The 12,118-nt window shown below is 43.0% G+C and overlaps 1 protein-coding gene across 1 annotated transcript; it reads right to left on the bottom strand.

Moving 5' to 3' along the window:
* Window positions 1-453: 453 nt before the first annotated feature.
* LOC132346097 (14-3-3 protein zeta/delta-like) lies at window positions 454-10,890 on the bottom strand. The gene is made up of 2 exons (XM_059889802.1): window positions 10,774-10,890; window positions 454-1,837 (listed from the first exon to the last, which is right to left on the bottom strand). The coding sequence occupies exons 1-2, from the start codon at window positions 10,888-10,890 to the stop codon at window positions 1,466-1,468; spliced, it is 489 nt and encodes a 162-aa protein (XP_059745785.1). The 3' UTR covers window positions 454-1,465.
* Window positions 10,891-12,118: the final 1,228 nt, after the last annotated feature.

Below are 12,118 nucleotides of genomic sequence, written 5' to 3'. Positions count from 1 at the left end.
CCTGTGCACCTGACAAATAGAAAGAAGAAAGGATCAAAATTGAAGACAGGCTAAAGAATACCAAGAAATTCTTAAAAACAAAAGTGATTTGGAAGCACAAAACCTACAGTTAATGCTACCCAATGTCATGATGGGCCAAGAACACTGTGGCTTCCTAAGTTAGAAAATGCCATATACCAAAATTTTAAATGGAATAACATTACTTTTTTCAATCAACTCCCCGTCTCTGAAAAAAATTTTCAGGGGGAGGAGGGAGTATAGGACATGGTTGGGAACAGTAGTAGTTATTTTAGTAGTATTTTACCGTTATGATAAACTTTGTATTCAAACTTGGTAAAAGCCCATTAGCTGCCAAGAGGGAATAAGGAATAAATTTCCAAAAATGTAGAATTTTCTTTAGAGAAGTTTCAGAACCAAAAGACTAATTTACATGAAAAGCTGTAGAGAAAGTAGTTGAAAAGTCCATTCATAAAACTTTTATTCCACTTACATGAACTTAATACACGTGTTCTTAACAATTATGCTTGGATTGTTCATGAAAATCTCATAAGACATTAAACAAAGCTAGCCATCATCTCAAGTTATTTCCCTGTTAACTATTTTTTACAGCACATGCATGTTAGGCAAGTATCAAAAAAAAAAAAAATCACAAAACCAAAAAAAAAAAAGAACTAAAAAAAGTTAAATACATGGGTTTTTGTTTTACTGCTGTGCTTGATATACATGAAGTAATGAATATCAAGCAATTCATTTTTACTGCATCTTTACTTGTACATTTGTTCTTAGGTTGCCTAAAACATTTAAATACAAGTAAAATGAGTGTAGCAAAAATAATGAAAGCAAACAGCAGGTAACTTTACAAATAATGGAATGTGAACCGTTTCTGCCCTTATCCAGAGTAAATTGGGTCACAACTAAAGGAACACTTCTATAGCTGCAGTCAACAGTGTGCACACTGAGTCTGAGTATTCCACAGATAACACATGGTTTAACATGCAATATCCATGGGATATCCATTTCTACTACAGCTTTGTAAATGCTCCAAACCTAAAAAGTACCCACAACTACACCTGTGATTGGAACCAATTATCCCTTTTATTCCCCACCAGGACATACCAATATGCAGGCAGTTTTCTTTGCTTAGACATGGAAGCAGTTTTAACACTGGCCCTTGTGAAGCCACAATGTACCAAAAGTACTATGCCAAACATTTATAACTTGTATAAAAATTCCACATCCCCATATTGGCCACCTCAAGATGAAAAGAGATAACTCCCTAAATGTTAACTGGCTCTACTCCCCTAATATTAAACATAAAAACCACATGGGAAATATAGAAATTCAAATAGAAGTAACATAAACCTGTCATAAATCGTAAACAAAAAACTATTTGTGGGACAGCATGGATGACAAATGGTCTACTGTGTAAATTTTAGAATGAGGCAGACAAAAGTTGGAAGGCAGGTTAATTTTCCCCTCCTTCTCCTGCTTCAGCTTCGTCTCCTTGGGTATCCGATGTCCACAATGTCAAGTTATCTCTCAGTAACTGCATTATTAGCGTGCTGTCTTTGTATGACTCTTCACTTAATGTATCAAGTTCAGCAATGGCTTCATCAAATGCTGTCTTTGCAAGAGAGCAGGCTTTCTCAGGGGAGTTCAGAATCTCATAATAGAACACAGAGAAGTTAAGGGCCAGACCCAGTCTGATAGGATGTGTTGGTTGCATTTCCTTTTTGCTGATTTCAAAAGCTTCTTGGTATGCTTGCTGTGACTGATCCACAATCCCTTTCTTGTCATCACCAGCTGCAACCTCAGCCAAGTAGCGGTAGCTGCCACCCTATTTTTATTTTCAGTTCTTCCAAACAGGAAAGTAAGGCAACATTAGCTATGTTGGATTTCCAGTCTAAACATAATAGAGTGTATTGAAAACAAACAGTTGATTTTATTCTTAAAGAAGAAACACATACTGGTTTCTCAAATCAGATTTATTGTTCCATAAATGTTGTCAATAACTATTTAAGAAGAAATAGTATGTATAAATTTCAGAAAGGAAGAAACTAAACTATCTCTTTTTTACAGATAACATGAATATAGACCTAGAAATCTAAGAAAAGTAACTTAAAATTTACTGGAAATAATGAGTTTAGCTGCAGGACTGACTCCAAAAAATGTATAGGTATATATGCGTGTTATACAGGCTTCCCAGTTGGTGCAGTGGCAAAGAATCCACCTGTCAATGCGGAGACACAGAAGACACAGTTTCACTCCCTGGGTCGGGAAGATCCCCTGGAGCAGGAAATGGCAACCCACTTCAGAATTCTTGCCTGGAAAATTCCGTGGACAGAGGAGCCTGGCAGGCTACTGTCCATGGGGTCACAAAAGAGTTGGACACGACTGAGCACACACACACACACTGCATATCACATATATGGATATGTGTATTATATTATATATGTGTCAGTATATGTACTGATATATAACAAGGAAATACAATAAAAATGGATTCTATTGTTGCTATTATAGCAAAAAAAAAAAAAAAGAAGAGCAAACAAATGGGAATTTATTTAACCTGATTTATTTAACCTATTTTATTCATAAAATTTATTTAACCTAATTCATAAAATTTATTTAACCTAATCTATTTAACCTATTTTATTCATAAAAATTATAGACAGGATCATTAATAAATTGAGTGCTATAGTTACTGTTAATTGGGAAAGTAAATATAATAGTATTTCCAAGGTTAATATGCAGATTTATCAAATGAAACCTCAGAAAGTTAAAGTCCCTAACAAATGAAGAGAGCAATTCCTCTGGTACAGTAACAAGAAAGTGAAATTGTTCAGTCGTGTCCAGCTCTTTGCTACCCTGTGGACTGTAACCCACCAGGCTCCTCTGTCCATGGGATTTTCCAGGCAGGAATACTGGAGTGGGTTGCCATTTCCTTCTCCAGGGGATCTTTCCAACCCAGGGATTGAACCCAGGTCTCCTGCATTGCAGGCAGATGCTTTAACCTCTGAGCCACCAGGGAAGTCCACAGTAACAGTAACAAGAAGAATGCCAAGTAATTTTTTTAAACATAATTATTACTGACTCACCCTACTGTAGATTTTGCTTTACTAAATTTTAAAACATATTATAGAGTGGTAATTATAAAAGCAATGGAGCACCAAGTTAAAAAATAATCAAGTTGTTGAATCAGAAAAATAAAAATGTAACAGATTAATTCAAATTCTAAGAGTTTAATATGTGACAAATCAGAACTAGGACAGTGAGGGAAGGAATCACTAATAAATACAATTGAGACAGTTATTGGTATAAAAAAGCATTTACTTATAATAATTAAGAAGAAATTGGAATCAGATCAAGTTTGGTGGGGTTCTTTAAATTCCTAAGTCTCTTTTTCCTTCTTGGTAAAATGGGACTCATAATACCTAACTTGAGGGTGTCACGCGAGTGTATGTTCCTCGGTTCTTTGTCTTGTCACAACAAAGATTTGGAGCGACGGACATTAAAGCCCTCGGCGCGTCACAGCTCTCGGGTCTTGGACAAACCGTGTTACAGCTCTTAGGCAAATCAGTGTTACAGCTCCATTTTATTTATAAGATAGCAGGAGGATCCACGCACGGGAGTGGGGGTGGGGAGGAGAGAGGTGGGGGGGGGGGGGAGAGAGAGAGAGAGAGAGAGAGAGCGCACGCGGGAGAGAGAGTCCAAGAGAAAGCACTTTGGCTCCTCCTTTTATATGTTTTTTCCTCCACCTGGGCCTGCCCTATGCAAATTGGGCTTAGCCAGGAGTGCTGTTTGTTCTGTTTGTTCTGCCTGAAGTCTTCACTCTGGTCCTCGGACCTTCCTTGTCTTTTAGCCACCGCCATTTTGGACTCCTTTTCCGTATTCTACTACCTACCTAACAAGGGTACTTTTGAGGAGTGACTTAAATAATGTAAGTAGAGCATTTAGCGTAGTGCCAGAACGTAGTAAAGAGTGTTAACGTGAGTCAGAGCACTAAATATAAACTAGAACAAACAAATTGGTTAAATGATCTAGAAAAACAAACAGAAAAACGTTTATCTAAGTGGTGGAGAAGAAACAGATTTCTGTCCATAGAAGCATAAAGGACCTTATCAGAGATAAGATAGGTGTACAAAAATTTTTTTAAAAACTTTCAAACAAAATATATTATTGAGAATAAACATATATGATTGAGCTCCTAAGTGGCATAGCTTTGGGAAGAATCTTGCCAGGCCAGAGAGGGGAGGGGCTGAATTGCAAGATGGGCTGAAGTCTCACTCTGTCAAAAAGCCCTTCCAGGATGTGCCCAGGGTCTTTCCATTAGCTCAGAGGAACTCAAACCCAGCAAATGTGGTCCCCCTCCCTGTTCTGTCACCCTCTCTGGCTGGTTTGTCCAGAGCCCTGTGGTCCCTCCTCCTACAGCCTGGGGGTCCAGAGGAGCTTCCTGTGGTCACACTGGCACTGAGTCATTTCCTTCTCTTCACAGGAGCTGCTCACCTGGCTCAGCTCCAGCCAGTCCAGCCAGCCTGCCCCTGGGCAGGTTGATAAGAAGTCCGGGGGTCCCCGAGGAGAGAGGGGTCTGGGGCAGTCAAGGAGATAGCGGTCTGGAATTCTCGAGGAGGAGGAAAGGACAAACATCTTTTTTTCCCCCCTCTACTTTCCTTAGTCTTAGTCACATAAAACTAAGACTAAGAAAACTGATGATTACACAACAAACAACTCACTTTAAACTCTGTACTAAGGATTATATAACAACAATGTATCCTGCTTGAGGACAGTTTCTCCTTCCTGAAAACCTTCTGGCTAATCCTGTTATCTTAAAATGTAAATTATGGGAGTGGGTCTAGTAAGATCTTTACAACCTTCAGACGTTCTTTTGATTTACTGTAATAACTAATGAAAAAAATATGTGACTCCCTTGCTAACACTAGCCAGAGGGGCATTCTCTGTCCTGCTTCTGATGTCTATGTCAGAAGCTTTCTCTTGTCCCTTTTCATACTTTAATGAAACTGCTACACAAAAGCTCTTGAGTAATCAATCCTGGTCCCTGGTCCCGAAGCTAAATCTTTGGAGATCACAAATCCGACGTCCGTCACCGCAAGCTATCACTGCCCAATGGTCCTGTGTTCTCTTGACCCTCTCACCCACCTGACTGAGCCTCACTGTCTCACTTTTTTCCCCCTCTAGTAATCCTAAATTGCATGTCATTCCCATACACCCACCCCAACCAATACAACTTCTGTATCAGTCAGGGCTCTCCAGAGAAACAGAACCGATATTCAAAAGGGATTTTTAAATAAGGAATTAACTCAGATGATTATGGAGGCTGAGAAGTCCAGACCCAGAAGAACCCATGACATAGTTCCAGTCCAAGTTCTCGCCTGAAAGACCCGTTCCCTGCTCCAATACAGTAAAGTAGAGAGAGAGGGTTCTCCTTCTATTCAGGCCTTCATGGATTTGATGAGGCCCACTCACACTGGAGAAGCAATCTGTTTTACTTTGTCTACCAGTTCAGTGTTAATCCCATCCAGAAACCCAGTCACAGACACATCCAGAAATAATAAATCTGGGTACCCCAAGGCCCAGTCAAGTTCATACATGAAATTAACTATCACACCTTCTAAATGTGGTTCATACCTCTAAATCTTTATTCAAGGATTGTTCCCTTTGTCTGGACCACTCTTTTTTTCCCCCTTTTCTTTATCTGGATAATTACTTTATCCTTTATGACTCAGGTAACTCCTCCAGGAAGTCTTCCTCGACACATCCTAGCTGAAATGAAAGTCTCTCTTCCAAGCATCATAGCAGCCTGTGTGCTTCTCCCTGAGTAGGCTACAAATTCCTTGTGGCCCACAGTCTTAGCTCTTAGGTGTGTTGGTTCCTAATGCAGTTCCTGGCCCACAGTTGTCCTAAGAAAGGTCTATGCCACCTGCTGCTGTTTATGCAGCTGCCGTCCTGGTGAAGTTGCTCGTACTAATTTAGACAATGGCTTTCCTGACCACACACTGGAATCTCTTAGGGAACTTGTAAAAATACCAGGATCTGGGCCCAACCCAAAGCCGAATGAATGGGAATCTCTAGGGTGGGCCCAAGTATCAGGATGTTTTCAAAGCTCCCAAGATTGATTTGCTTGTGCAACCAGGATTGAGAACCATCAACTCAGGATACCATTCAGACCCCAACTAAGAGATGATCTTAATTCTGGTCTGACTAGGCAGATGGGGAAGGGAATCCCTGCTGATATGGTTGCCATACAGAGCTTAGTGGATTCAGGAAGCATCTCTGCTCCTTCTCAGCGTGTCCCCATCATACACACACACACACACACACACGCACACACACACCACTCCTGCTCCTCACCACACCCACACCCCAATGAGGCTTAATACTTGGTGCTCTCACTTTTGCATCTTCTTGGACGGTAGCTGTTGAAGTCTCTTCTCTGGGAACTCAGCAGTTCCCATGCGCTCACACTATTTGCCTTTACTCCTAGTTCAGAGGGACGGGGCACTCCATTGGGCATTACAGCACCTTGACCCTCAGGTGACCCTTTTAGAGCCAAAGGGTTGCCAGAAACTAATGGGAGGACCCACATGCGCCTGAAATATATACAATTTTAGAGCCCCTCTTTAGGAAAAAGAATACAAAATTACAAATCACAAAATTGCCAGGACCCTCCTAAAGTTTTGGAAAGAACTAAATTTAAACTTCAGTAGGAGAAGGAAATGGCAACCCACTCCTGTGTTCTTGCCTGGAGAATCCCAGGGACAGGGGAGCCTGGTGGGTTGCAGTCTCTGGGGTCTCACAGAGTTGGACACGACTGAAGCAACTTAGCAGCAGCAGCAGCAGCGGCTTCAGAGGAGATCTACTTCTGAGAACCCATGTATGTGTTTGTGTGTGTGTGTGTGTGTTAGTTGCTCAGTTGTGTCCGATTCTTTGCAACTCCTGGGACTATAGCTTGCCAGGTTCCTCTGTCCTTGGAATTCTCCAGGCAAGAATACTGGAGTGGGTTGCTATTCCCTTCTCCAGGGATCTTCCCAACCCAGGGATCAAACCCAGTCCCCACACTGCAGCAGATTCTTTAGCATCTGAGCCACCAGGGAAGCCCTCTGAGAACCACAACTACCATGTATTGTGTCAACACACACTAGAGACTTTGCTATGGAGCTCTCCTTACAACAAACAAGCAAGGATGTGTTATCCTCATTTTACAAATTGGGAAGCTCTGGTTCAAAAAGGTTTGTTACTCATCTTGGGACACACACTTGGCACTGAAAATCAGTCCAGGCCTGGCTGGTTCCAGAACACAGACTGTTCACACTACACGTGCAGATCTCAACATCTACAAAAACTGGGTACCCCCAGGGGCCAGGGATTATTATAAAAAGCAGGGAAATCCATACCACACCAAGGGACGTATATAGACTGAAAAATGAATGTGACTGGCATGTATATGGATGCTTTTCTACATGATGTAGATACTGTTGTCAACTTGAAAAAATGCACAACCTAAAATGTTGAGAATTATGTTTTATTCAGTAGACTTGCTGAGGACTTAAGGGCTTCCCCGGTGGCTCAGCTATAAAGAATCTGCCTGCAATGCAGGAGATGCGAGAGATGCAGTTTCGATCCCTGGATTAGGAAGATCCCCTGGAGGAGGGCATGGCAACCCACTCTGCCTGCAATGCAGGAGATGCGAGAGATGCAGTTTCGATCCCTGGATTAGGAAGATCCCCTGGAGGAGGGCATGGCAACCCACTCCGCCTGCAATGCAGGAGATGCGAGAGATGCAGTTTCGATCCCTGGATTAGGAAGATCCCCTGGAGGAGGGCATGGCAACCCACTCCGCCTGCAATGCAGGAGATGCGAGAGATGCAGTTTCGATCCCTGGATTAGGAAGATCCCCTGGAGGAGGGCATGGCAACCCACTCTGCCTGCAATGCAGGAGATGCGAGAGATGCAGTTTCGATCCCTGGATTAGGAAGATCCCCTGGAGGAGGGCATGGCAACCCACTCTAGTACTCTTGCCAGTAGAACCCCATGACAGAGGAGCCTGGTGGGCTACAGTTCATGAGTCACAAGGAGTCAGACAGACTAAAGTGACTGAGCATGCTGACAGCTTAAGCCTGGAAGACAGCCTCTTAGAATTATCTTAAGTTCCTGGTATAAGTCCTCAGCAAGTCCGATGAATAAAACATAATACTTAACTCTTCAGTTCAGTTCAGTTCAGTTGCTCAGTTGTGTCCGAATCTTTGTGACCCCCTGAATTGCAGCACGCCAGGCCTCCCTGTCCATCACCAACTCCCGGAGTTCACTCAGACTCACATCCATCGAGTTGGTGATGCCATCCAGGCATCTCATCCTCTGTTGTCCCCTTCTCCTCCTGCCCCCAATCCCTCCCAGCATCAGAGTCTTTTCCAATGAGTCAACTCTTCACATGAGGTGGCCAAAATACTGGAGTCTCAGCTTTAGCACCATTCCTTCCAAAGAACACCCAGGGCTGATCTCCTTCAGAATGGACTGGTTGGATCTCCTTGCAGTCCAAGGGACTCTCAAGAGTCTTCTCCAACACCACAGTTCAAAAGCATCAATTTGTCAGCGCTCAGCTTTCTTCACAGTCCAACTCTCGAGTCCATACATGACCACAGGAAAAACCATAGCCTTGACTAGACAGACCTTTGTTGACAAAGTAATGTCTCTGCTTTTGAATATGCTATCTAGGTTGGTCATAACTTTTCTTCCAAGGAGTAAGCGTCTTTTAATTTCATGGCTGCAATTGCCATCTGCAGTGATTTTGGAGCCCCCGAAAATAAAGTCTGACACTGTTTCCACTGTTTCCCCATCTATTTCCCATGAAGTGATGGGACCAGATGCCTTAGGTTGGTGCATTTTTTGAGATATGGAGGGCAACATGCTTTGTCCACAGTGTTGCAGCGGATAAAATGAAGTCATTTAAAAGTACAAGTGTTACTCGATAGCTTTAATCATTGAGTCCTTTCTCAGTCAACATATACAAAAGGTATAACTTTTATATGAGCACTTGCAAAACTGTTTTTATGTTAAAAGGGCCCCTGTGCTGGAAAGGATGGGAGCCCAGTGGGTTACTGTGCAATGGTACATCTCCTGTTTCCCAAGCCTGTGGTGGTCTTTCCACCAGGCTCCAACTTCTCAGAATAGTCCCTAAGGCGAGGGATTATAAAACAATCCATCTGGGTAAAAAAGAAATAATATAGTAGAAATTCTATTTATATTTATTTTTACCCTCATCTTTTAAAATGTCACTGTATGTCTATGTTTCATAAACTACATGTAATCACAGTAGCATATGTGTGTGTTTATAACTAAGTATATATCTCATGGAATACTAGTTAAGAGCATAGACTGTCTGATCAGATGGTCTGAGTTAAAATCTTAGGTTTGCCCCTGTGTGTCCTTAGGCAAGAATCCTTTTTGTGCATCAGTTCCCTCATCTGTAAAATGAGCTAATAATACCTACCACACAGAGTTGTTGTGAAAACAAAATACTTAAAGAATATTTAGAAAAGTGCCCTACAGTAGTAAGGGCTGCAAGTTTTTTCCACGATAAAGACAAAGGTAATTATAATGCCTGGGCTTCCCTGGTGACTTGGTAGTAAAGAACCTGCCTGTCAGTTCAGGATATGTGGGTTCCATCCCTGAGTCAGGAAGATCCCCTGGAGAAGGAAATGGCAACCCACTCCAGTATTCTTGCCTGGGAAAGCCCATGGACAGAGGACCTGGGGGGCTACAGTCCATGGGGGTCGAAGAAGAGTCAGACACAACTTAGCAACCATAGAGAAAAAATTATCATGCCTATATTAAGTCACACTAAGAGTGCATTCTCTCATTCATTCTCTAGCTTTCTTCTTACTCTTTAAACCAGAGAAGGTGTGATCTTAAAAGTTTGGCAATTACTGCCCTATTTTGCCGGAGAAGGCAATGGCACCCCACTCCAGTACTCTTGCCTGGAAAATCCCATGGAAGGAGGAGCCTGGTGGGCTGCAGTCCATGGGGTCGCTAAGAGTCGGACATGACTGAGCGACTTCCCTTTCACTTTTCACTTTTATGCATTGGAGAAGGAAATGGCAACCCACTCCAGTGTTCTTGCCTGGAGAATCCCAGGGACAGGGGAGCCTGGCGGGCTGCGGTCTATGGGGTCACACAGAGTTGGACACGACTGAGCGACTTAGCAGCAGCAGCAGCAGTCCTATTTTGCTAACTCTTCTGGAGGCAGAGAAACAAATAACTCTGAACATCAGACCAAGATTCCTCCCAAACTACCTCCTCCAGTTGAAGCCAGCCTCTGGCCTTGGGGTCTGCCAAATTGCCTAACTCTTCAAGAGTTAAAATGGCAGGAATAGTGTGTGTTAGTCACTCAGTTGTGTCCGACTCTTTGTAGCCTCATGGACTATAGCCCACCAGGCTTCTCTGTCCATGGGAATTCCCAGGCAAGAACACTGGAGTGGGTTGCCGTTTCCTTCTCCAGGGGATCTTCCTGACCCAGGGATTGAACCCAGCTCTCCTGCATTGCAGGCAGACTCTTTTACCATCTGAGCCACCAGGGAAGCCCAGAGTTAGAAGAGTTAAAAGCTCAAAAGTTAAAAGAGGGTGCTAATAGGCTGGGGTCATTTCTCTTGTGTTGTCCTGTGGTCGAGCCCTGTCTGGGAGTGGGAGACAGACTACCGCACAGAGGTTTCCTTCTGATAATTGGGGGATGGAGAGACCAAGAAACAAGGCTCCACTTACAGCGGCCTCCCACTCTCTCCGAGGAAGAAGAAAGACGTCTGTGTGCTGGGCTGCACCCCTGCCAGCAGCCAAGCAGAACAGCTGCTGATCCCTGGCCCTGAGCTCCCACTTCCCCATCTCTGGGCTGGGGCCACTGGCAGAGGGAACAGCAGCTGCAGAGAAAAGAAAGAAGTGCATTGAGTTGTGCTCCTGCAGCCTGCTCTCCTTTCCTCTTTGGCTCTTTCCAGTGACAGTCTCATAGTGTGTATCCCCTCGTAGCCCCAGTGCCCTCAAGTCCAGAGGTCAGCCTCTGTCTCTCCTGTCTCCCTGGATGCTGTCATCCCACATTCCAAAAGGGAAGCAGACCCTTGCGACCCAGAAGACCCTTCCGAAGTTCCAACCCTGCCCTCTCCAGGCTCCTCTCCTTTCCCCTCCCATCTGCCTCTCATGTGCTCAAATAGATTTATATTACTTATGCAAATAAATGTAGATGATTAAGCAAATGATTATGTAAATGATGCCTTCCCTTTTCTCATCCCAACTCTGGTAACACTAGGATAAAGTAACAATAATGATTCAATCTGCCATTTGCAACAACTTGGATAAAACTTGAGGGCATTATGCTAAGTGAAATAAGTAGGCACATAAAGGCAAATATTATATGATCTCACTTATATATGAAATCTAAAAAAATTTAACTCATAGAAACAGTAGATTGGTGGTCACCAGGGGCTGGCAAATAGATGGGGAAAAAGTGGAAACAGTATCAGATTTCATATTCTTAGGCTCCAAATGTGGACAGTGACTGAAGTCATGAAATTAAAAGACGCTTGCTCCTTGGAAGAAAAGCTATGACAAACCTAGACAGTGTATTAAAAAGCAGAGACATCACTTTGCTGAAAAAGGTCCATCTAATCTAAACTATGGTTTTAGATCCATCTAATCTAAGCTATGGTTTTTCCAGTAGTCATGTATGGATGTGAGAGTTGGACCATAAAGAAAGCTGAGCACCAAAGAGCTGATGCTTCCAAACTGTGTTGTTGGAGGAGACTCTTAAGAGTCCCTTGGACAGCAAGGAGATCAAACCAGTCAATCCTAAAGGAAATCAGTACTGAATATTCATTGAAAGGATTGATGCTGAAGCTGAAGCTCCAATACTTTGGCCATCTGATACAAAGAACCAACTTATTGGAAAATACCCTGATGCTGGGAAAGTTGAGGTCTAGAGGAGAAGGGGACAACATAGAATGAGATAGTTGGATGTATCACTGGCTCAATGGACATGAGTTTGAACAAACTCCAGAAGATAATGAAGGACAGGGAAGCCTGGTGTGCTGCAGTCCATAGGGTTGCAAAGACTTGGACA

This window comes from Bos taurus, chromosome 1 (assembly GCF_002263795.3).
Source record: "Bos taurus isolate L1 Dominette 01449 registration number 42190680 breed Hereford chromosome 1, ARS-UCD2.0, whole genome shotgun sequence".
NCBI classification, from domain to species: Eukaryota; Metazoa; Chordata; class Mammalia; order Artiodactyla; family Bovidae; genus Bos; species Bos taurus.
The sequence above is the reverse complement of the archived record's forward strand: the minus strand, read 5'-3'. Positions and strand labels throughout refer to the sequence as shown.

What these genes read in the sequence shown, in the direction of transcription:
- LOC132346097 (XM_059889802.1), bottom strand. Translation starts at nt 10,890, where the DNA reads ATGGGGAAGTGGGAGCTCAGGGCCAGGGATCAGCAGCTGTTCTGCTTG. An exon ending in GGAGAGAGTGGGAGGCCGCT is followed by an intron (nt 1,838 to 10,773) that starts GTAAGTGGAGCC and finishes AAATAAAAATAG; the next exon opens with GGTGGCAGCTACCGCTACTT.